The 25,853-nt window shown below is 40.7% G+C and overlaps 1 protein-coding gene across 2 annotated transcripts in view; it reads left to right on the top strand.

Moving 5' to 3' along the window:
• The window catches only part of LOC101165914, a 30,871-nt gene extending 5,856 nt beyond the window's left edge, over nucleotides 1-25,015 (top strand). For both annotated transcript variants that reach the window (XM_011484695.3, XM_023963705.1), the window contains exons 13-19: nucleotides 7,959-8,078; nucleotides 8,148-8,199; nucleotides 8,263-8,400; nucleotides 13,029-13,111; nucleotides 14,765-14,847; nucleotides 20,822-20,909; nucleotides 22,397-25,015. In XM_011484695.3, coding sequence (XP_011482997.1) covers nucleotides 7,959-8,078; nucleotides 8,148-8,199; nucleotides 8,263-8,400; nucleotides 13,029-13,111; nucleotides 14,765-14,847; nucleotides 20,822-20,909; nucleotides 22,397-24,589 — 2,757 coding nt within the window. In that variant the 3' untranslated portion in view covers nucleotides 24,590-25,015. The remainder of the gene's footprint in view (nucleotides 1-7,958; nucleotides 8,079-8,147; nucleotides 8,200-8,262; nucleotides 8,401-13,028; nucleotides 13,112-14,764; nucleotides 14,848-20,821; nucleotides 20,910-22,396) is intronic.
• Nucleotides 25,016-25,853: the final 838 nt, after the last annotated feature.

The raw sequence follows: 25,853 nt of genomic DNA on the forward strand, positions 1-25,853 counted from the left end.
CAGATGGGCTTCATCTAGATGAGTTGGGGGGGACGGCTGGGGGCGTGAAACGAGCCGGAGGCAGGATCCACAACAAAGTGTAGGAACACGGATTCGTGTTTGGCGCTCACGCTCCCTCGCTCCTTTTTGTTTCATTGTCTGGTGGGTGATGTGTGGGTTGTAATGTTAACAATATGAATCATTTTATCTCAGTTACGCCAAGTTATTATCTGAGCTCTATTACATAAAATTGAGAAAATTATGAAGATGTCTTAATTAAAGGATGAACCTATCGGTCTCCACCTGTTGCTGCTCTCATGCAGGAGCTAGGACGGGCAGCTAACGCTTCTTGGGTTTTCTTTTCGGAAAATTGCCAATTGCCAGATTGACAGTAAATGGAGATGTTATCCGAGGGTTTGTCTGGACAACTCCAATATTGCCCGCCATTTTTGTTGCACCGGGAATGTTAGCTTGAGGGGCTGTGAACTGGTAAAAACTGCTGAGTTATGGGCGACTGGAAGGGGGGACTGGGCTGCTTTGTGCCGGTGGTCCTGCCCACAACTCGGAGGTGAATTCTTTCCTAATGAACTCTAGAAACTGTCCTAGAAAACAATAGTTTTTTGTTTTTTTTTAATTTTGATGAACGGCATAATTATAATTTTAAAGACCACTGGGAACACTTTGAAAAACGGATCAAAAGATGGTCTGAGTGGGACTTAAATCCTGCAGGATGCAGTGGTTGGGGGAGATGTGCAGGTTTAGAAATGTCTACTTCACAGGACAAATGTGCATTTCTGGTAGTCGGGAGGATGGAGCACAAAAGAAGTGCAACTTTTTCTTTCTGTATGGATGTGCTACAGCAGGTAATATAATAGGAAGAGGAATATGAAACTGCAATTACAAAAGGACTTTTGCAAAAATAATCCAACATTTCAGGATCGGCGTCGACTCCTGTCACTGTCAGCGGTGCAGCGCTTCCACCAGCAGGTGTCACTGTAAGCCTTGTGAAAAGCCGGTTCACTGAGGGCCTAACTGGCACTTTAAATTTCTGTGATTTGAGAGCGAACTGCTTCCAGAAGCAGAGTTGTTGGAATAACTGTGACGCGGCTGTGAGGCTGCGTTTGGGGCGGCCGGAGAATCCAACCTGGAACATGCGGTGTGGCTCCTCCCAGGCAGACGGAGCCGGTCGCGTCCTGGAAGGCCCCAAAGGTGCAAAACACACAGTGGCGCTGTTGCCAGCCCCGACATGGAGCACATTTTCCAGGCTGAATGTGTGCCCCTGCTCCAAAGAATACTAAGAAAAACCAAATGTTATCTGTTTGGGACTCGCTGTTCTCTGCCAAGTAGCTTGTGAGGCAAGCCAATGACAAGCTGCCATGCAGACTAGTTGCACATTCTTTAGCAGTTTTTCAACTATTGTGAAACTCTTAAAAAGCTAAGAAAAAAATAATGACTCAAAAGGACACTTTTCTGCATAAACTTTTTATGTACTTTTCAGCATGAAATCAATCTTTATTTTTGAGGCAGATTTTTTAGAAAAAGTCGTGGCAGTTTTAGAATAACTTACTGTACTCAAATGTCAAGCTGCACACATGAAGGCTGCATAATTAGCAGGTGACATTTAGTGGGCTGACGGGCTCTTTTCACCTGTGAGCATGTGCCAGAATTCATTAACTGCTGCCACGGCTCCCAATGAAGAGATCTCGATTTTTGACATACGACACTTTAGTCTCCGTCTGCGACGTTTGTACGGTGGCCCTGAAGTGCCAAAAAACATGTTAAAGATCACAATTTCAGGCGTAGCAAATAAACATCTAAAACATTAAAGATTTGAAATGAAGCAAATATCAGTAACCAAAACATAAAAAAAATGATTTCCAGAAATCAAAACGAAATGTAAAAAAAATAAACTGGACAAAAGAGGTATTATGGGATGTCTTTGATTGCTTTTTGTTCTATTTTTGAAACATCTGTGTTGAGATGAGCTTCATACTCACTACAGAAGTAGATGATTGCTTAATCAACTCTTCGCCACAGTTTGGGAAAATCATTCTTCTCCTGTCCGTCTTCTTCAAATGTCGTCATCCAATCAGGGAGGTCCCACAATACCTGCCTCTCCTGGTCACGTATTCTGCCCTGCAGCAGCCCCGGACTGCAAGCACCAGCTTACTTACACGATTCTTTCTCGCTGCACCCTCACCACAAACTCAAAAACTAACCATTTGCACACAAGTACTTGGTGAATGACCCCCCCCCCACACACACACCTTACCACTACCAACAATAATGACATAGCGGGAGAAACCGTCAAAATTAAGCTCATAATTGTGTTTTTCAGTATTTTTTCATTCATCATCATTGTGAATTGGGAGAAGATGAAAAAATGCAGATGATGGGGGGGGCTTATTTGTCACAGAAAATGCTCTGGGGGGGCCACGTGCTCCCTGCTCCGCTCCATGATGTTGAAAAACATGCGTCGGATATCCAAAGGAATTTTGAAAATATTGGCTTATCAGCCAATTTGCAGAAAATTGTGAAATTTTGTGAAAAATTTGCTCAGACAAAATGTAAACCATTGCTAAATGTTACAATTTGCTGCAAATTCCACCAAATATTATCTGTCTGAAGGTGAGCTGTGGAGTTTGCAGCAGGTATGGGCAGAAGCTCATCTTCAGACAGATGATATTTGGTGGAGTTTGCAGCAAATTGTAAAATTTGGTGATTATTCACATTTCGTTTGAGCAATCTTTCGCAAAATCTCACAAACGTTAAGTCTACAACCACAACTGACGTTTCATTCCTGAGGTCAGAGCAAAGAAGAAACGTCGTGTGGCTGAGGTGACGAGCCCAGCCCTGACCATTTCGCTGGAGTCCTCTAGCTCTGGGTACATTCCAGACATTTGAGGCGTTGCCATTTCACATATTCGTAAAACTTTATTGAAATTCTAGACGTGTCAAAAACACAATTTTGCAACTATACTGTTTCTAAAAAAATCACAAGTATGCAACAAAAAAGAAGGCTTAAACCAACTCGGCTACTACAAACATGGCGACGTATGTTAACAATATTTTGATTGACAAGCAGATGCATTCAAATTTCTGCTAAAGCACTAGCGCTCATCATCTATCAAAGGAGACATTGGCGCCGTATTCAGGCTGTGGAGCGGCGAGCTCCGTACATGTTGGAGTGGCTACGGATGAAGTGATTTTTGGGAAATTAATGTTTTACAGTGGAGCTGTGAATCCAACAATTCCACATGAGACGCTCAACTTTTGATGAGCTGTGACGCTGTGGGACCTCTGGTGGCGCCCGCTGTGACGTGGCCAAGGCAGCCAGTGCTATCCGGTTCTTGGTCACGTGACTCATTTAAATAGAAAAAAAGTTTTTCCATTGCAGTTTTTTGAGATACGCTCCCAAAACCACCTCCTCCAAGAGCCAAAACCTTTATTCAATAAATGATTTTTCTTTTCACTCTTCCATTAGGCGAATTTATCCCAAATCCAATTCGCTCCATTTCATAGTCTATGGAAATGCAGCCAGTGTGGAAAGAAAAGTGCAGAAAGTGATAAGTCCATGGCGTGCACAGGTAGCAGTCAGCTGATTTCTATCTTCCCGACCATTAGATACTGAGACTCTTGAATGTTTGCAAGTGATGGACTTGACTCGTCTTTGTGGGAATTTACATTTTGCCTGCAAGGAAAAATAGCAGATGGAGGTGGACCCTTTTCAAGTACCGGTACACCCCATTCCAAAAGTTGGACTTGTAAGAAAAATAAAAACTAATAATCAGAATTATCATAGAAATAACGTTTTTCTTCGTTTTCTGAATTTTTAACTCATGGCCTTGGTCCTGTGGTGTAGCTAAAACGGAGGGTTCATTTAGGATGTGCTTTCAAATTGAACATGTTTTGGTCTTGAACACATGTTTTGATTAATGCGGGTGATGCTGTTGGCAAAAAAAAACACACATTTCTACTAAGAGACAAGTTGATCAAGAGAAGGGAATTTTCAATTCTGTGTTTGAAGCCGATGTAGAATGCTAAGTTATTCATCGTCAGCTGCCCAGATTGGTTACAGGGCACGAGGCAAAGAAAGTAATTTATGTGAAGTGAGTTCCAGAACAGCCTTTTACCAGTTAGAGGAGGTAGCAGTTTGAGGGAACAAGGAAGAGGATGAAGTAAAACGATGCTTTTTCTGCAGGGAAACAGATTTATTTCATTTACTCGGGTGGCCGGATTGGAGCGGCATTGTGCTCTGCAGCCACACTCTAAGATTTATGGCTGTGGAGTGGGGGGGGGGGGGGGGGACTCTACATTTTGGTTGAATAAATGAAAGCAAAACCTTTTCTTTGATCCTGATTGTCTTTGTAGAAATGCAATCAGGACGAGCTGAACTCTGAGTGCTCTGAGCCTCGTTCTGGTTTTTGTCAGATTGCCGTCTGTAGCGTTTCATGTGAGGTTAAGCCAAAAAACTGACCCCATATTTTTGTAATAGGCTCTTTTTCAAACATGGAAGGATCTAAAATGTACTTAATTAATTTAGTATCAACATTATTAAAACTATGAACCAACAGTTTGGTTGATGTTGACTTAAAATGAAAGTAGTGTTTTCGTCTGGTTACAGGTGACATGACGGGGTCACAGAAAAAGCTTTTGATAACACTGCAGTTAATTTTAAAAGCATGTTGGGAAGTTCTACTCCTGCATATAATCAACATTAATGACAAGGAGCAGGAAAATGTTAACTGTAAGCTTTAAGGAGCCACTCTGATGAAATTGATTTTTCTTTTTTTTTTGCTTTTTTTTTTTTAACTCCTCCCCTCGTGACACAGGGCTGGGCGTGGAGCCAGGGAATGCCCCTGTGGCTGTTTAGTCGGCCTAATTGTACTGGGTGTTGGTTCGTCAGCAATGCATGCTGCTTGACACCTGGTGCTCAGTAAGTACAACTTGGGTCCAAACTTTTAATAGCTTTAATAAATTGGTTCATTTCTCAAACAGCTTTTTGTTACTTACTTCCTCGTCAACCAACAGAGGGCTGCCTCAACAGCGTTCAAAGCCGTTGTGTTCTCGCGTATCTGTGCGCTTTTTTTAAGAAGATTAACGGCTTTATGTGGCCATTGAACGCGCCTTAAAAGTTAAACCAACGGTTTGTGAAATGGTCATGGAGGAGAAACTAATAATTGCGGTTTACGATGCCAAGTCTTTCAGATATATCGGAATAGAGCTGTGAAGGGGGAAAAAAAAGCCTGGAGCAAGATTCACCAGATTTTGCACAGCTTCAGCAACTTGGCCTAAAGGCGACCAGCTGTGAGGATTCTGGCTGTGTTTTGAAATGCACGGTGGTGAAGTCGGAAACTTTGCCAAAGTGCTTAAAAAATCCATTAAAATGTTGCCCAACTGCAAATAATGGCTTTTAATGGAGGCTTAAATGCTGCTGGAGCCTGGCTGCAGGTCCAGGCCATCACTAATTACACTATGTTGAGCAGCTGCTTCAGTCTGCAAACACAGTTCTGTTTATTTATTAAATCATTTTTATGGGCATCACACACAGACGAGGGCCTGACCTGGGTGTGGTGAGGAGCAGCGTCCCGTGCATGTGATGACAAAATAAGAGCATCTCATCGTCTGCTAGCGACGGAGGAAAGTGAGGCATTAATCTGTCAGGCTGCTACTCACCACCTAATGAAGTCTGTGAAAAATCCCTTTTAATTAAGTACAGGGGCTGTGGTCGATGCCTCTCCCTCTTCATCAGGAAAAAAAAAAGGATTTCTCCTATCCCACAACTATCAATGAGTGAGGTGGTCCTGGCGGTGGGCATGTCTCCCACTTCACCGTCCAATCTATAAGATGAAGTGGGAGGTGGTTGAAAGAGAGGGCAGCTGGTTTATGCAAATTATTCCATCTATATTCAATGTAAGTTTTTTTCTGCTGCATCTCGGAGAGGTACTTTTTATAATCCACGGCAGTGTGAAGCATTAGTCCCTCCGCTTAACAGAACAATGCCTCTGATAGATCCACTAATACGTGGCTACCCTTGGGTTGCCCCAAGAAACAGAAGCCATGGGGGGAAAAGGTTAGCGGTTCCTCAAACACTATCTTTCAGATTTGTTTCTCAGGTCACAGAGGGAAGCCTTTGTTTTTGTTTAACTGTAAAGTAAACCGCTCGTCTTAGTCTTTGCAGTTAGACGGGGTTAAGGATGGAATTATCCATAATTTTAAAATGAATATTGGCCCTTGACATTGGCATCCTTTGCGGTTGTGACTCATGGTGTTTTCTCAGCATCAATTGTAGGAGGTGGTGACGTGGTTTGAGGAACAGATTAGACATTTTAAGTATAGCTTTGCTGCGCTTTAGAAAAAGGCTTGGCGGGATTAAACCAATGTCTTATCGCATTTCTCTGGAGAGAGACCGTAATGCCATTGAACACTAACTTAGTTGGGATTTAAAGTTTTTCTTTCCTCCTGCAGCCATTTGAGGTTTGATCAAATTTCTTTTGGTCATAATTATTCCATTCATCACACATTTCTGGTCAGTGTGGGGGAGTGATGCATTGGAAAGTAATGAATTAATGTAATCTAATTACTTTTGTCTGTAACGGAGTAACGTCACGAAATACAACTCAAATTTCAGTAATTAAATTACAATTACTAGACTACAGACACCAGGGGTGGAGCTAGAACATTCTATATGGGGGGTGGGAGGTGGTAAAACACCAGAGGGGGAGGCCATTCAAATGAAAGTATCATGAATATGTATTTCTAACAGTTTCATAATTTTTTTTTTTATTAAAAAATGTTGCTTTTGTTATTTTTGCAACGCTTGAAGTCCCCCATGTGATAGAATCATGTTCTTTATGGTTTCGACATGTACTTGTGGTATTTTTCTTATGAAGCAGAACAAATGTAATAAAAACAAGATTACCTTTGCGCCGTATGCCCGTAGCTCAAATCGCGTTCAGTGTGAACGCAGTTTAACTCTAACCCGTAATCCTAAATGTAACGCTTCCTCTGGGACCGTGCGACCATGATAAAAAGCCTGTAGCCCCGCCCCTGACAGCAACTTTCATTACTTCATTACTCATATTTTGGAAACCGTAGGTGACTAATAAAACAAATTAATTTGTAAGCAGTTGGCTCTGCCTTTTTCTCTTGGTTAAATGAAACAAAACAGATGCTAATAAAAAATTGTGCAACTTGTGCATCCGTGCGTGCACGAGCGCCACCGCAGAGTCGGATATTGGTCAAAGTAAGATTAGGAGAGCAGAAATATGAATTTGTAGGGACATTCAGCAACTGGAGATATACAGATAATTTCCAATTTGTTAAAACAAAGACGAAAATATTTCATTGAAGTGCAAGTTATGTCCTTGAGATGAGCTGCTGTCCACTGCCGCAGTCAGTGAGCAACCTTTCTGTGCATTATATGATATAAACATTTTCTCCTGTTCGTGTGTTGAAATAAATGGGGTGGTGCTTAAACACCTGATTGTGTAGCCTCTGTTTTTAGTTTGTGGATTAGTTTTATTCCCTTGACAATGTGTATGAGAGTGGGGGGTAAAAAAATAGTAACAAGTAGTAAATTACTTTTTAAATTGGGTAATGAGTAAAGTAGTTTAATTACAAGTAATCAATTACTCTCCCCAAACACTGGTGGGCTCTGCGGTTGGATCACCCCCATCTGCTTGTGCGACAGAGTAGCTGCGTCTGTTTTACCGAACGCAGACTGAAGTTTGACTCTCGCCATAATGATCTAAAAGATTTATGGCGTCTCTCCTGCCGTGAGCCACTCGGCTGCTCCATGGTGACACATGGTTGGAGTGCTGCTATTCTGTGTGGCCTTTGGGCAAGGAAGCGCAGTCATAAAGAATTCAGTTTTCTGCTGGTTGCCATTAAATGTCTAAGCATTTTTATTGTGTGTGATAGCAGCTGCAGGCTGTTGAATGAGCTTTTTTTTTTTTATGTTCTCCGGCGGCTCGCAGGAGGAGACGGTGGCTCTGAGGAAGGAGCGCAGTGGAGTCGTCCTGGACTGCCAGCTTCCTCATCTGATAGGAATGGATGAAGACCTGCTCCGCACTGGAGTTATCCTGTACCGTTTGAAGGTGAGAGGTGAAGGAAAAAACACTTGATGTTTCTGTTAAGAGCTTTTAAAGATCTCCTTTTGACTGCAGGAGGGTAGAACCAGCATCGGAAGCAACGACGCATCGAGCAGTTTGGACATTGGTGAGTTGAGGTGACTGAATTAAAGTTGCTGCGTTGTTGTCTAAACTCTGCTGTGTGTTTTAGTGCTTCACGGAGCCGGAGTCCTTGACGAGCATTGTGTTATTGAGAACCGCGCTGGGACCGTGACTCTGGTCCCTGAGGAGGGGGCTTTCTGTTCAATCAACGGTTGTGTGGCCACAGCTCCAAGCCTGCTGACTCAGGGTGAGCGGTTTCTGCCTAGTCAGTCTTGCTCTTGATATGAGCCAAATGCACGTTTCTTCTGTGTACTTGGTTTTTAGAATCAATAGCGGAATGGTTTTGTTTACATGAAAATAGCAGAGTCTTTAGAGTTTACTAAATGTCTTCTGGAGCTACCTAAAGTCACAATAAATCATATTTGGCTCCAGAAAGCCACCGGGTGGGCATAAACCTGTGTTAAGACCCCCACTTCAATCATCTTTTTGAGCTATTCTCCCTGCTGTCTTTTAATTATGCCGTTATTAGAATAAAATAAAATAAAAACCTGTCGTTTTCTAGGACATAGTTTCTGCAGAGCGGCAGGATTTCATTAGAAATTCCCTTCTGATTTGTGGGTGCGACCAATGGCTTGGAGCAACCGCTGCTTCCCTTCCTGTCACCCATGACTGAGAGCTCTCTGTTTACATGCTCCACTGCTAGTTTACAGTTCCTTGCACTCCCAACCTAACTTTACCAGTGCAACAAAATGGCGAACAATATTGGAGCTGTCCAGCTATTGGGGCCAGATACCACCATGGACGAGGAAAACAGACGCACATGGATCTATTTGTCTGCAAGTGGATGCATCAAGATGGAGCAGGGAGCTCTAGACCCGCCCAGCGTGTTTCCTACGTCAGTGTTTTTCAACCTTTTTGAGCCACGGCACACTTTAACCTTGTCAAAAATCCTGCGGCACACCAGCATCCAAACATTTAAAAAAAGGAGAAACTCAGTCTCCACAATCTCACATGCATTTTTGTGAAAATTGTGGCAGAAAAAGTTGGAAGCTGCAGCTGTTTTTTCTAAAAGATGTAATAAAAGTTAAGTTAGAAGATATAAAAACCGATGTGTGTTCGTTGTGGTTTCATGACGTCAAAGGAAGATTCATTGTACGCTGAGACGCTGTCACTTTAACACAATGCATCATGAGCGATTTAGTGCAAACAGCTGCCAAATGCAAACAGACTCGCGTCTCTGAGCTTCATTGTTTCCTTCACTTGTTCCACGGTCTGATAACGGATTCTGTGGAACGCTGCACTGCTAAACATGAGCTTTAACTGGTATTTTTGTTAGAACGAAGCAACTTTATGAGCAGAATCTGAAAAAAACAGTGAGGACTTTAACCACTTCTGATTGGTCTGACTGACGTATCATTGAGCCTCTAAAAATGATTGGTGGAGACAGTTAAAGGGGCGGGACTTTTCAGAAACCAGCTTCAGCTGCAGCTAAATCGCGGTACAGTCATTCTTATCAAAATGTCTTTAATAGAATCAAATAAACACAAAGTATTTTATGATCTTTCATATACCTATTTACTCAGTATTTTATCAGGGCCTGTTTGGATGAACACAGAGCTGAAATCCTGGAGATGGAAAGTGTTTTTAAATCAGTGAATGAGGGCAATTTCCCACGGCACACCTGACCATCTCCCACTGTTCTACGTCACAAATACGATCTTTTTCAGACCACAATTCTTTTTGTCTGATATTCAATGATTTGAATTAAGAAATGCAATTTTGAGCTTAATTTTTCTTTTTTAGGTCCTCCCATCATGGGATTAGTTCATCAGGGTAAATTGAAAATTAAAGCATTCAGGGACACAGCAATGGCAGCTTGATGGGCTGTCTCTGGTTTTTGGAAGGTGAACTCCGTCTTTGTCATCGTATAAACAAAAACGACAATCCCCCCCCCCCAAAAAAAAACAACTAAAATCAATTAATGCTCGGACTCCAAATCAACGTACGCAGTTACACTTCTGTCTTAATGCGTCACAGTTTCATTCTTGAGCCCATTTAATGAGCTCAGTCTTCAACGGCGATAATAAATGTCTCATATTAAAGATTCCTCTTAAATCTTCTCCATTATCTGGCTAGTGGGAGTCTCTTACATTTCCATCATTAACAAATGAAATCCACTTTGTGTCCCAGCACCCCCCCCCCTGCAGCTCACTCATGCCATGAGTGAATACAACTCTTCATAGGGCAGATGTCATTTCTCTTACCAAACATTTTGAAGGGCAAGAGGCCCTGGAAAAGGCTCTAGACAAAGCCTCAGGCCCTTCAATTAATTGGCAGATGGAGCTGATAGGGCCGACAGGTTTTGAAGTGGGCTGGAGCATTAACCTTTCAAAGGACTGAGTCCAGCCGAAACTCTGGCCCAATGAGCAAGCCCCGCTGGCTGAGGCTGGGAGCTTTAACTGCTCCCCGTCTCCTCATCCATATTGCTTTACGTTCTCGAGATAAAAACTGCACACGGTGCTGGGCAAGTGCAGAGCTTCGACTGCGCTGGTCTCTCTTATAACCTTTTCAATTTATCCACTATTCCTGGCAGAAATGACTGCATCTGAAGCCATTTTCTTGAACAAATGATAGTAATTTTCAGTCCAGCTGCAGCAGGAATCTATCTGAGGCTGCTCGGAGGTGCTTTGTCAGTCGTCAGAAGTCATTAGTAGTGGCGAGATTAGTATTTGCTGTGCTGAGAGAAAAGAGAAGAGCTCCACAATCTGCCAGTATGGTCGCACGGAGGAGAGGCTGATATATAACCCTTAATATCACTTCAATTCTGTGGCTTTACAAGACTTAAGTTTCCTTGAGGCATTTTCTCCGGTAAATGGATCCCCCGATCCGGGGACCTGCCAATCCCAATGTGCATTGTGTTCGTCTTGGCAAATCGGTTTACCTCAGTGGAGAAAATAAGTTTGAAAACACACTCGGATAAAAATTGTGTTTTTTAAAATGTCCTTGTGGTATTTTTTTTGATCATGGAGGACATTTCTAACGAATTGTTTTTTAAAAATTGGATATCCGAGTATTTCTTGATTCAAATTGTTATTCAGGACAATTTGATGCATCCACTTGCAGACACCTAGATTAATGTACGTAGTTTTTTTTGGTAAATTTGTACAGAAAAAGTAAATAATGGAGTATAGTTAATAGTATAGCACATATTCCTTACAGATTAAGGGATGTATTTGAGGAAGTTGCAAACAACTTGTTTACACCAGGGTCCTTGTTCATCTTATTTTGTGTTATTAAATATGGTAAAAAATCTGAGATTGGATTTTTTTTCTTAATTTCTGATTCAAACTGGCGTTGGCTCTCAGACACTCACAAATTGTGCGCACGCTGAAGTTCCGGTCCAGCCTTAGCTAGACCCTGCCTTCAGTGGCCCCTGTTTGAAACTGTGAAAAATGTATTGATAAAAATAAAAACAGTATTATTCCTGTAAACATAGGTGGCACTAACATTACAAGGGTAAATTAAATTAAGCTTTTGAGTGTAATTATTGATGAAAATCTTTCTCGGAAACCTCACATTAGTAGTATGAAAGCAAAATTAGCCAAAAGAATTGCTTTTTTTTTAATGATTTGGTCCCTAAACCATTATGCATTACTGTAGAACTCTGATCGCTCCACACCTGCAATACTTTATAGAAATTTGGGGCGCTACTTATTAAACACACTTAAGCCCAATCTTAACATTACTAAAGAAGGCAATAAGAATTGTTACAGGAAGTAAAAATAAAACAATCAGGACTACCATTCAGTAAATTGAAAATACTCAAATTTAGCGACCTAGTTGATTTCAACATTTTCAAAGTTATGTACAAAACACACAAGACATGGTTACTCCTCAATTTAAAGGTTCAGTTCAGTCCTTTTGACTTAAAAGGACTTGAAATATTCAGAGAGGTCTACACGGTATACGGGACCTAACACATGGTATAAATTGAACAAAGATTTAAAAAATACATAATCTATTGCCATCTTTAAAAGTCTGTATTAAAAATGACATGCTAAGAAAGTATTATAGTGGGTAGAAGAATTTCTCAAGCAAAATAATTTATAAAACTTTAGTGAATGATGCCACTGAACCTTTGTGTAGGTAAATAAGATTGAATAAGGGTTTGTGTAGATATGTGTATGTATTTATGTTTATTTAAAATGTAGGATGGGTTTAATATTTATGTTAAGATCACTTTTATTTTCTCTGTTTCACTTTTGTGTATTGGTGCAGATAATGTAAGTTTTCTTCCTTCTGCTCCTTTTCATTTATTAACTGTTATAATTTCATGTATTATATTGATGTTTTGTAGTATTAAATTAAAATGTAAAAATATTGTATTTTTAAGAAGCACCTGTTTTTTTTTTTAATTTTAGGCTTTTGAATGCACTTTATGATGTGAAAAAAAATAAGGTATTACCGCTCTGCAGAAACTATGTCCTACAAAATTACACAGCTTTTTTATTTATTTAATTTTTGTCTAAAAACAGCACAATCACAATTAAAAGACCACTGGGAAGACATAGTAAATGGATCAAAAGATCGAGAGGGAATCTAAGGATTTGATGTACAATCTATTTGTTGTGATAATTCAGTCACAGAACTCTCCATGGCCAGTGTGTCTCCATAACACACTTTAACGCCACAAACCAATGTTTTCCAGCCAGCTACATCATAACTTTCACTCCCATTGAAGGAAGTGGCGTCTCTTGTTTGCAGTTGCATTTCTCACTGTGCTCTCTCCTGCTTACTGCGGTATTCCTTCTAAATAAAGGATGAGCTGGTAGTTTGTCTCTGTTTTCACGCTTCCCCTGTTCTGATTTTCTCCAGGCTCTGTTGTACAGCTGGGGAGGGGCACCCTGCTCCGCTATTACAACCCAACCGAAGCTTCCCAGCAAACACCAAACCAGCAGGTACAGAAAAATGCCAACACTCCTGGAACACTCGATGGGTTCTAACCATGATTGTTTCCAGGTTTTCTCACCTGTATTTTCTGCTACAGATGATCCTGTAACCCTTGTGCTATCCTAGGCACTTTAACGTTGGGAGTTGGGTCATCTAGACCCACTAGACAGTGCGCTGAACCTTTTTTCTTCAATGATTTGTGGTCTTAACTGGTGTCCATGGATTACATGAAATCTTTCCACCTTTATCCACCTTTGACATGGTAGGGAGAACACGTCAATGGTCATCTTGACCCCATAGGATAGCACAAGGGTTACAGAACAAGAGAATTGTAATATCTAGTATAATAAAAAAAATTGCACTCTGTTTTGCAATGGCATAAATATGAAGCACTGCAGGCGCCTCAACGTGTTCAGTGGCGGTTCTTTGGCGGCCGACTGGATGTTGGTACTCTGCAACAGAGAAACAGTTTTTGTGGGTTTTTAGGATCTTTGCAAGACTTTAAAAAAGGATAGATTCTGCTGGTTTCAGACCGAATTTTATATTATTTTTGTCACTGTCCTAAAACAGTATGTTTAAATTAATTTTTGTAAAAAGTATTGTTTAAACACTCGGTTAGTATGCTATTTTTTTTTAATGAAATGATACATCTGCATAAATATTTAGTAGTTCTAATGCCTGAAATGATTTTTTTTTCCTTAAGCATAGCAGGTGAAAGCTTGGTGTCATGGAAAAACACTGGATTAAGACTCCCTAAACATTTGGATAACACAAAATGTCCAAATCCATATCTACACTGACATCTTCAATTGTCTCACCTTTTTAAAATAATTTTTACATAAATTGTCAGATTAGTGGCAAAGTCAAGGGTGAAAAATGGTTTAAAACCAGCAACTATTTAAACATTCAAGAATGCAAACATTTAAGATCAATAACTAACACAAATATGGCATCTCAAATGCTAAGACGGTAAAAAAGAAGCTTATGGAAACCAAACAGCTCATCGTTCATATTTCTGTTGGGGAGCATCAACAGTGGCTAAAATGAAATCAATAAGATAAATTTTAACAGAGAAATTGTTTAAATTGCAAAAAAGCTTCTGTTGCAGGATTTCAATTTGGCTTGACGTTTTCTTCATTTTAATAAAGTTTTTGTTTTCACTTTCTGAAGGAAAATCTAGCATTTCTAGAGGCACAGCTGTTCTTGGGTTTTTGACAGCCCTGCTCCTTGCATTATTGAAAACGGGCCCTTGTGTCGTCACAGCCAAGTTTTGCAAGCGTTAAAGTCTGTCCCAGGAAAGTATTTAACATTCATATTTAACATGTATTCTAAATTAGAGGAGTCTGGAGAGCTCCACGTTAGCTAAGAATGTGCTGGAACACCCTGAATGCAGTCTGTCATGTTTAATTGATTAGCTTTTCCTCCTTAAGTTTTCTGCTCGAATGTTGGCGAGTTCTGTCTTTACTTCCATATTTTGTAAAAAACCAACAGGATATATTTGAGATTCTGATCATTTTGTTGAAACATTTTAGGAAAAACGTAATTTTTCTCAGGTTTGGCAAAACTAAACATCCCTAATTGGTCAAGTAGTGACCTCATAGTATGTATCTTTAGCGGCTTATTTCAGCTTCTGCCGTTTGTTTTTCTTCTGTTGGGAGCAGAGCACGGCAGCCTCCAGTGCATCTTTGACGGACTCCTCCAGACCTGCAGAAAATCTGTCCAAGACGATGCTGCTAAATTCAAGGTAAGGCGAATGACAATCTACCCCTCCATGAATGTGCACACATGCAAATCCAACTCACAAGTGATGCTATTTATTTAAATGGATGCACAAACATCTCCTGTAGTCCCGATTATACTACAGAGGGGAGAATTATTACAGACAGGTCTACGTATATCCAAGACAAGGTCCCAGAAAGACTCTTTGCTTCACCTGTAGGCTCTTGTGAACCTCAAATACAGCGACCAGGCAAATTCCCACAATGCACTGTTGTTGAAGCAATGCTATACGGCTGTCGCATCATTTTACTTGCACTCGAGTGGACACGGGCGGCCTCCCATGTCCACTGAAGTGCAAACGCCTGGAGGGTTTCTTTTGGTCAAGTGCTGCTCTGTAATGTCAACTTAGAAGTTAAAATCCCAGTTGAGTTTTGCTGAGTTGGTGCTGTTGGGTAAACACCCCTTTGGCAAGTATGGACATTATTGCTGATTTTTGGAACCAAGGTAGCATAAAAAAAGGGTCTTAAAGTTATGAATATAGAAAAAAAAATCGAAAACGATGTCTGCATGCTAAACAGGAATACTGAATGTTTTATTGTCTGTGATCATTTAAGAATAATTTCATTTACGTAAATGGTAAACCTGCTCACTTGGAATATTTTTAAAGCAGTTGTGAGTTCTTACAAATTCATAAGTAAATTTGAATTCTTAACCAGGAAAACAATCAGGAGTGAGCTCGATGAAAGCTGGCTGCACAAAATCTGTCAAACGTTTTGAATATTGGGCTTGGAGGCCAGCAGGCTCCACCTACTTTAAGACATCTGATTGGTCAGTTTATATCTTGAAGATGCATACAGAGAAATATAATGAAAAACATGATTATAATTGATAACATGTTAAGGGTAGCAAGAATAGTTATTCTAACCAGTAGAATGATTGCCAGCTGTTTGTTTCTCTAGAGAAGTCTATGAAGTTTTGGCTTCTTGGAGCCAGCAGGTACTACCTCATACTTTTTCATTTTTTTGATTGCTTGAAATAAACCATATCAAATCAAATCAATCATTCACAGGTATAAAATTGCTAAAGTGAAACTTGATGTTTAAAGAAAATCTGATTTTGTCCCAGAACCTGATAAAAGGGACAGTTTATTTAAACAGTTTGATTTTTCTTTGTCATGAACAGTTTTTGACCCTTATGAACTGGTTTCTGAAGAACTAATAACTCTGGGATTTTCTAATGCTTTTATTTTATATTTATGTGAAAGCTGATGTGTTTTTACATGCAAACACTGAGTCCTACTATTATTTTTAACGGTAAAATATAAAATGTGACTCTTTTGGGCCTCAAGGTTTTGATGGATTTGGCATTTTGTGTGTGTTCTCTAATTTGGTGTCCAGAATTTGAGTTTCTCTGCAAGTAAACTGTAATAGTGATTGGTTTGAGACCCTTCCTTGGGCAGCTTTGATATTCTACTGCTTGTTTTTGACATGTGAAGCTGTTGGATGTGTCGTTTTCTTTTTACCAACCCACCCAAACAGAGAGAAACCAGGCCTATGGCCATGCGACTCATGTTTTCAATCTTCTGGTGTCTTTCAGGTCTACTATAAGTTGAATATAAACAGTCTATGTGGTACTCAGTGTTTTCTGGGGGAAAAGCTCCACAACATTCTCTATTGTTTTTGATTGGAATACTTATTGCACCTAGAGATAAAACACAGTAAGGCTCATGGCAGGGAATTTTAATTCCCCCTTGGTAGTTGTGGTCCAATACAAAAATACGATGAAAATAAAATATTTTCATCTTTATTTTCCTCCTGTAACCTGCTACTCCAGACCTTCATTTATTTAAGCTCTCAGTATCAGATGTGAGGAAAACAGTTTTTTTTCTTTTCCTCCTCATGCATTCTCGCTCTGCTCCTTGGCTCACTTATCATAACTTTCCCTGCAGCAAGGACAGAATTGATCCTGGTAATCTCAGAAATAACCCCTCAGTGGCAAGAGGAAACAAATTTAATTGAAATGCTGGCCGTGGATGTGTTGCACTGAAGGAGCGAGCGAAAATCCCAGTGATCTGGCCTGCAGCTGCTTTAAGAACTGCTCTATTACAACAAAAGCAGCCCCTCTATCAGGAAAATCTGTGAAACGCTAGTCTGAGACTAAACACAAATGACAGGGTAAAAAAATGAACGTCTAGCTGCTCCTGAGCAACTATTGAAGCAACTATTATTTAGTCTATATGTATTTTAAATGTTAATATATTCCAATATGCTCATAGCAAGCAGTAACAAAAAATGGCCTGAGATTATAAATGTTTAAAATATATTGTGTTCTATAAAAGCCACTTATCGTTATATACTTTAGCCAAAACACAGAAGTTATTGGATTTACTTAAAGCAATTTCTGCTTGTATTTATTTTTAAATTTAAAAGGTCTTAGTGTTTTTGCAGTGAAAGTTTCAGTTTATTTTTGTGTAGGTCAGAAGTCTGTAACCTTTTAACAATAAAAGCCATTTAAGCCTTTTTCTTACTTATCAAAACCTAGGAACCTTTCTGTTCATAACTTTTTTGTTTATTGATAAATATGAATTATTTTTTTTACTTGAACAAAAATCATAGACTTAAAGATAAACTAGCATTTTCTCAAAATGTGAAGATCGAGTTGTTTCCTTTCAAAATAAGACTTCCTGTGCCAAACAGGATCCACCCGCCCAGTGCAGCTAATAGATGGCCGTTGCCAACTATGAAGCTTTTAATGCAGCTTAAATGGTTGCTGTAGGCTGCAACCACGCCAAATACAGCGCAAGATAACAAAACTTGCCCTGACGCTTTTGCTCATTCATTCATTCCAGCAACAAACCCTTATATTCACTCCTCCAGCCCCTACTTACACTCATCCAATCACATTCATTTCTCATACAGAGCACCAATCTGAACGCAAAAGAATCACAGATTTTCAACTGAGGGTAACACAGAACGCATTAACACAACTTAGCTTAGACATCAATCGCCACCTTAGATCTACTTTGGCTAGCAATATCTTTGTTCTGAACTACTACAGCGGTTAACCTGAACATAAACATGAAATTATTTTATTTATTTGTCTTCCTTCATCAGAACATGTTAAACACACGAACAACAGAATTTTTATTGGAGTAGGTCTTTAAATACATAAAATACATAAAAGTTTGATTGACAACAAAAGGGTTAGTTTGTATAGGATGACTTTAAAATAGTTTAAATTCTTATAATAATAGAGAAATCAATGAAACAGGCAACAGCAGATTAGTCTGGACGCTAGAGATGGAAAATGAGCATAGAGTTGAGTTTAACTATAGTTTTTACTGTAATTGGCATCACAGATGTCTGCAGTCTTGCAATCAGTCTATCTAAAGAGCAAAAAGGGAGACTGATGGAGTACAGCACACTGAACAGGAATCACTGAAAAGTTTGAGATTTCATATTATGGAAGAGCATTTTATTAAATCTTTGCATAACCCCAAGTTTCACTTGGATCCCTTTTTTTAGTTGGTAGCTGCCTCACTGGCCAGAAGAAAACTTGACAAAATTGGGAGTCTGAAAAGGGGAATTTGCCAAGATGTATGCTGACAAGTTACAAAGCTTCTGGGAGTCGATGTGTGGACAGGTCAGACAAAACTGAAGATTTTTTAGATGCAAAGCTGATGAATTGTTTAAATAAGAAAGTCAGTACTGGCTGAGAAACCTGCAGGGAGGCTGAGTTTTCTGCTCTGCTGCCTCTGGAACAGGATGTCCTGAATTTGTGCAGACAGCAGTTATGTCTGCAGACTGGAAACATGCTGTCCAGGATCAAAAACACAGATTTTAGTTGCAGGTCACAAGTTCTTCCTAAAATCACAAATGTGACTAAGATTTAAAGATGGAGCTATTTAAGAACCCACTCAGAGGGAAAGGGGTTTTTGGTGTTTTGAACTTGTTCTCGTGGCGTTTTTCTGATGATGGACAGACGTAAAAAAGCTGAGCTTTAAATTGCTTTTCTAAATATTTCTTTAATCAAATTGCTGTGGATCAGGAGCAGACGAAAAAAATGCAGTTTTAAACAGAGCTTAGAAAATGCGCTGGGCGGGTCACGAGCTCCCTGCTCTGCTCCATTCCGATGCATCCACTTGTAACCAAATAGATCCATGTACGTCTTTTTCCTCGCCTGAGCTGGAATCTGGATCTAAAAGTACGGCTAGATAGCTCCAGTAATGTTAGGTTGGGAGTGTGAGGGGGCTGAAAGCTTGCGGGAGAGTGTGTAAAGACAAACAATTCAGAGGTGAATTTCTTATGAACTCCGCTTTGCAGAAACTGTCCCAGATAATGATGCAGGTTTTTAGATTTTGGCTAAAAACGTCACAATTAAAAAACCACTGGGAATGCTTTAAAAATAATTCAAAAGATTATCGGTGCGGGACTTTAATGAGATCAAACCAATGCTTTCGAGAAGATGGAAATGTGCAACAAAAAACATGTTTAAAAAAAAATCGGAATTTCGTGTTAGAGTCAATACATTTGTTTTTCTTCATTTAGTGAAACTAACAGTCTATTCAGACTGGAAACATTTGGTTCACTTAAAGTGAAGCGGAGTTTGTTTCCCCCGATAATCCCTAACAAATTTTCAGTCTGACTACACCCAAGCGGAGCGGACCCTGGTCCGGGACAAGGAACCGCTCTCTGACCCGTCTTTCAAGGTGGTCTTGGTTCGTTTCCAATCGGACTGAGCTCTGGTTCCCTCTCAGATTCTTCAGTCTGAATACAATCTGTTCTCGGAGCAGAAAAACGGAACCAAACGGCCACGGTAGCCGGACATTATGGGGTGTAAAAGTAGGAATGTAGCAACAGATGAGACACGGACCAATGTAAAGCAAAGATTGTCGTGTTCTCAAACAGAAGAGTCCAACTGTTGTTAGAACGCTTCTTACGTGCTTTTGGCTACCTTGTGGTTCCTTAACAGCACAACGATGATGGTACGGCTTTCTTCTGCCCAGTAACCACCTTGGAGCAGGCCTCCACCGCACAAAAAAGAGGGCAAAGTGTTGAGGCCGACGTTGATGCAGACGTTCGAAATTGGTCAAGAAAATGCAAAGTCAAGAAGTGAACTATCCCGACAAGAATTGAAAAGCACAGGACTTCCATAACTTCTGCGCCTGCTTTTGTTGCCAATGATCAATTTTGAAGCTTTCCATCGTAATTCCAGGCAAATGGTTTTGTTAACAAGCTTTGATCCAGAAAAGGAAAGTTCGCTTGACGGCGGTCTGTGTACAGAATGAACACAAAGTTCAGGATTCGATCCAGACCAAATTAAGCAGACTCTGTCTGGACCGGTAGCACCTTTTGATGATTTTAATCAGATGAAACAGAAATCAGCCTTTTTTTTTTTTTTTTAAAGGAAAATTTAAAAAGTTTTAAACCAAAAAGGTGAGGTGCGGACCAAAAGAATGTTTGGCAACTCGGTGTGATCTGTGGCAGTAATAAAGCAGAGGTGTGCCAGTTTTCTAATTCAATGACAACCTCGGCGTAGAGAAGAGCATGAAAAAAAACCCGTTAGAATCTGCAACAATACCTGAACTGTGTCATTGTTGTTGTCGTTTTTCTCTGCCGATTCCCACAAAGCTCTGTGAAAGCTGCTGTTCAGAAATCATCCTGTTAAACGTTTAGGTTTTGGCTCCGTCCCTCTGGATCGGCAAGTATTGTATGTAAATCCTCAAATCAACATTCACAGATTCCGTTTAATTTCACAGCTGGTAGAGTGTCTCTAATCTCGTGCAGCCGTTTGGGGGACTTTGCTTTTTCAAGTCTAATGGATGTGTTTGTGACAAAGGTGTTTGACTGCTTTTGTTTTTTCTTTTGACTGCAAACTTTACATTTCATCAAATTAATTTTGTGTTTTTCCTAAACAAAGAGCCGAGTTTCCCAGGCGATGCTGGCTTTAGAAAAGAATGCCAAATGTGTTTTTTTTTTTGTTGCATATCTTTATGTCAGCCGGATGGGTCTCTGGACGCCATTTCCACCACCGGCACACCCCCCCATCTGCCTGACTTCTACCCCAGAAAAAGAGCTCTGCAGCACGGTGTGTGGCGCTTCTTTGTCTGCTTTAAGAATTTGCACGGTGGCTGAAGGGAACAAACCGCCACAGGAAGGTTTCACCCTGGAAAACCCACGAGGTCAAATTTAGCCGCCAGTTCTTTTGTCCCGCAGCCGTCCTGGACTGGAAGGATCAGATTGTTTTTTACTGCATCTTTAGGTCAAATATGAATCAAAAATGATATCACAAAGGGAGAAACCATCAGAAAAGAGGCCAAAATGTCTTATGGGGCTCAAAAAAACATTTCAAAATTTACGAACAACCAAAAAACACGTCTGGAAATTTTTATGAAATAATGGGATGTGCACTGTACCTCCTGCTTGGCAGCCATTTTTTGGCTGAGTGTGAAATTTGTTATATTTCAAATTTTCCCACAATAAAGGAAAACTTCTTTTTGAAACATCTTTACGAAACTTCACTCAAATGCCGCGACAACCAAAATGTCGTTGACTTCAGGAAGAAGCCGCCATCTTCATTTTTCTAAAATAATTACTTTTAGCACGTTTAAACTTCTAGGGATTACGATCTATCGCATCTAAACTCCTCGAGCATCATTGGGAAGCTTTTCGGGAAAAAATGTTGGTTTTAGAGTTTGTAGATCTTTAATAGTGTTAGTGTGGCGAGCTCGCAAAAATGCTCACACATTTTCTTCTTACAAGAATATTGTAACAATTTTACACATGAATCAATGGGGCAAGCTGAAACAATGTAACATGTGATATAAACATATTAGAAATGTGGGCGTGGTTAGCAAAATACCTCTGTTGCCGAGGAAATTCAAGAATTTACTTTTGCAGATTATTCTAAAAATTACATTGACCTGTTCATCCCCCCCCAGGCGACCAAAACGTGGTTTTTCTGGACACAGAAAGCCGCCATTTTTGAAAGTATTTTTTGTTTTTTTCTCTCTCAATTTCTCACTTGCAGATGGGGAGGGGGGGGTGTATTGACTGCTTAGGGCAGGGGTTAACGACGGGCAGCGGGGTTAGGGGGTTGCACCTGCATGCCATACAATCCCGGCTTCAATTTTTTATATTTTGGCTGCTGCTAATTGCTGCAACCCAAAAAATGAGTAAGCAAAATGTCACATGAACCTTAGAGACCCAGAGGAAAATTATTTGTGGGTTTTCCAGAGTTAAGCAACTTCAAAAGTTTGGACACCAGAACTTTAAAACCTTATCTTCTGTCTTTTCATGTCTTTTCAAAATGCACTTATCCTTAAAGCCCTTTAACATGAGTTTTACAGAAGGTAAACCAAAAAAAAGCTGTTAAGCAAGAGGAAAATATTCATAACTTTAAAGACGCTAAAGTCTTTATTTTTCCTTTTTAACTGAATACATTTGAACTTCTTCTGTCACTTTAAATTAAGATTAAAAATTCAGTTTTATATTTTCCCAGCAGAATAATACATTTGTAGAGTTTTGCCTGTTCAAAAGTTTAAGCTCAACTTGAATCTCTCGTCCTGTAAATAGGCCATTCCTGGTAGAGACCCCGTCCCTTCCATTGCTTTTGAGTTGGATGGAGACACACTGCAGGATGGAACAAGCACCAGGGATGCCCAGGAACAACAGGGGGACTGGTGTCATAAATCAGGGCCAGGACTCCGTTCTGAGAGGCCACAGAGGACAGCTCAGAGTGGAGCAGGAGCGGCCCGTTTTAACGGGGATGAGGTTTGGTCAGGGAATGCCAGCCTCCTGCAGACAAGTGTCCTGGGCCCAGGTGATGGATGTGGCAGAAAGCCAGGAGGGGATGCTAATGAGATCCAAGGTCCTGTGACTGACTTGTTTAAGGGAAGACCTGGCTCTGGAGGGAGCTCATTAGGCAGCGAGTCCCACCTGCAGGGAAGAGGAGGGAGTATCTGCAGGTCGAATCTCCAGCAGGCCAGCCCTCCGCTCGACAGAAAGCCCCTCAGCAGTCAGGTGGCCCGCTGTCCGCCCAGAGACACAAGTTTCCAGGACCGGTTTAGCTGTGAAGAGATGGATGAATGTGGAGGTTTGGAGGAGATCCCGGCTGTGTGTGTGACGGAGACAGCAGCAGCCACAGTGCAGCCCTCCAGGCTGGGCGCTTTGTTCAGCAGTGTCTCTTCTATTGTCCAGGATGCAAAGCATCTTCTGTTCACCTCGCCTACTGCTGGAGAGCAAGCCAGAGAGGTTAGACTACTGACTTTTGGAACGCGCTGGTCCAGTCAAGTTGTATCTGTGGTCAGAGAAAGTCACGTTTTGTCCATGGTGAAGGACAGCCACATCTTAATGGTTGGGGGACGCTTTGCTGCCTCTCTTTTTGCAGATAGTCCTATTTTCTCAGTTTTAAAGGAACTACCTGTGGTACAGCACATCCAGCTGGCTATGGCTTCACATCTTCAGCCGATGGAAGCAGCCCAGGCTGACATTGGTTTTGAAAATTCACAAGTTCAGTATGCAACAATAAGTTTGGCAGAATCTGCAGGCGACGTGCAGAGAATCCCAAAGGATGGCTGGGAAAAAGGCCCGCAGACGCCACAAAGGCAGGAAGGGGAAAAGTATGGGAATCGAGGGGATAAAATGGGGTTTATGTCATCAAGGCAGGTCAGCAGGACTGAGACGAGGTGTCAGACGAATGCTGGAGATCAGCCACTGAAAAAGTCCAAGATGGTCCACGTCGAAACTCAAACACTGATCAAATTTCCGGATCCTCTTTTGAGTCTAGAAACTCTGCCGCTGCAGAAACTGATTGGCGTTTTACGGACGACCATCTCTGTTTCAGAACTTTCCCCCCAGGAGGTTGTAGGTCTGTACTGGCTGACTGTGGCGAAATGCAGCCAACCTGAACCTCAACCTGCACTCCTGGTTCTGACGGAAACGAACCTCTACGCCCTCATCGCCGACTCCATCCGCTTGGTTCTGTTTCACCAGCTGTCTTTGTTCCAGCTGAAGGACGTGCACGTCGGCCTTGCGGGTCAAAGTGTGCGTTTAATGGGAGATACAGAGGAAAGTGTTCTCGCTGTGTATACCCACAACCAGAAGATAACCAAACAACTGTGCAGGTCCATCCTTGATATAGTTTTTCCTGGGGAATCTGGTGTTTCCCAGCATCCTCTGCTCATCGAGGACTTGATGAAGATATCTTTAGACCGTAGTGTATTTGTGCCGGACCTGCTGCTGGATTCTGGGCTAAAGATTTGCTGTCAGTTTCAGAAGAGCCTTGCTGATCTGCTTTACGTTCTTCATTGTAATGTGGACCAGAACACTGTCACATTGGGAGAGATGTGGCTATTAATGTACACAAGTGTAGGGGTTCACGTCGGCTCCGGTGGCCACGGCGAACATGTGGCCCAGTTTTTCCTCACAGATACACATCTGGGCTTGATGAGGGCCGACGCCGTCTTCCACCCACCTCCACAGCCGGTTACCACGCGGGCCCGCTGCCCTCAGTTCCACGACTTAACCGTTTCTAAGCTGTCAGATGTGCGCTGCATGCTGGTGCATGATGAAGACAAGAGGGGAGCTGTCAGACTGGATGTAATTCTTGCAAATGTGGGGGGCAGGGGTCACCCTGAAAGCGTAGAGAAGACAGCTACCCCATCTGAGCATGCTTTAAATTCATCTCCGCGTGCCGAAGTGTGGAAATTAACTTTCAGTTGCTCCTCCGAGGCTGCCCGCCTGATTAATCACTTGTCAAATGTCTGATCAAGGACTGAATGGTCGGTAATGAACAGCCCAGCTTGAAATCTGGCGCTCACTGGGAGCAGTGGCAAAAGTGCATTCCACCCAGACGGAGCGAAGAATGATTTTATTATATAAAAAGCAGCAGAATCTGTGACCTACTTTGACATCTTTTTTACGTTTCTGTCACATTAAAGTTGGATAGCTGAAGATTTTATCTTAAAACACTTGAATTTCTCTGTTCTTACTTTGCTTTTTTCCACTGCCTTGTTGTTTTCTGTTGGTTTATTTTTCAACGTTTTTTTTAAATAATTGAAGGTGTTGAGAATTTCATAACTGCTTATTTTATGTCTTTTAAAATGTGTCACTGTATGGAAAGACACTTTTATCAAGAAATGTGTACATCTGTAAAATTATTTATGAAAATAAAAGTTGTCTGTCGTTTTTCTACTTGGTGAATTTTTTATTTCAGGTCTGTTGTGGTTTGATTTCTCATGAACCTGAAGGAAGTTAAAACTGAGGTCGGGAGGGCGAACATTCGCTAAGGATTATTGTGATTCATGTCAGAACACCTCACCTTATTTTGGATGAATTGATAAAATGCTTAACTGAAAACTTGTTAAAAAATGTAAGGTGACTTAAACAGTCTGACTGTTAAGATAAAGTTGCCTATAAAACTTAGGAAAACTTCAAAACCAACAGATTAACTAGCTTCCTAATTTAACTTTGTACCAGTATCGGTCTTAAAGAGAAGCAGCAAACGGGTCAGCAGCAGACATTTATCATGTTGGTGTCCTACATGGAAAACAACACACCAGGTTGGAAAACCTTGAACTTTACTCATAATTATGACAAAAAGTCAAATCTGGTGTGTAAAGGAGGAACTTTTAAACTTTCTTGGGTTTTTTTTGTTTTGTTTTCAGTTTCCATATCAGTTTTTATTGACATCTTGTTTATTTGATTTTTTTTATTTGAAATAGTTTATTTTAAGCAATCAAATAAGAATAATACACAAAAATAATACAATCATCGGATATACATTCATACAATGATCTATCAAACTGAGGATAATTAGACATATTAATAAATACTGCTTGTTAGGGAGTGGAGGGAAGCAAATTTATACAATCCCACCCCGTTGTACCTTAACCATTTTATTACATGAGTTATCATTATCCGGTTCCTAGCTTTTATCAGACAGAATTAAGAATCATTAGGCATCAATAAAGCACATAACAAAGATGAATTACTTGATTATTATGTAAAAATTACTTTTAAAAAATCAATA

The sequence above is a fragment of the Oryzias latipes genome, chromosome 15 (genome assembly GCF_002234675.1).
Source record: "Oryzias latipes chromosome 15, ASM223467v1".
NCBI classification, from domain to species: Eukaryota; Metazoa; Chordata; class Actinopteri; order Beloniformes; family Adrianichthyidae; genus Oryzias; species Oryzias latipes.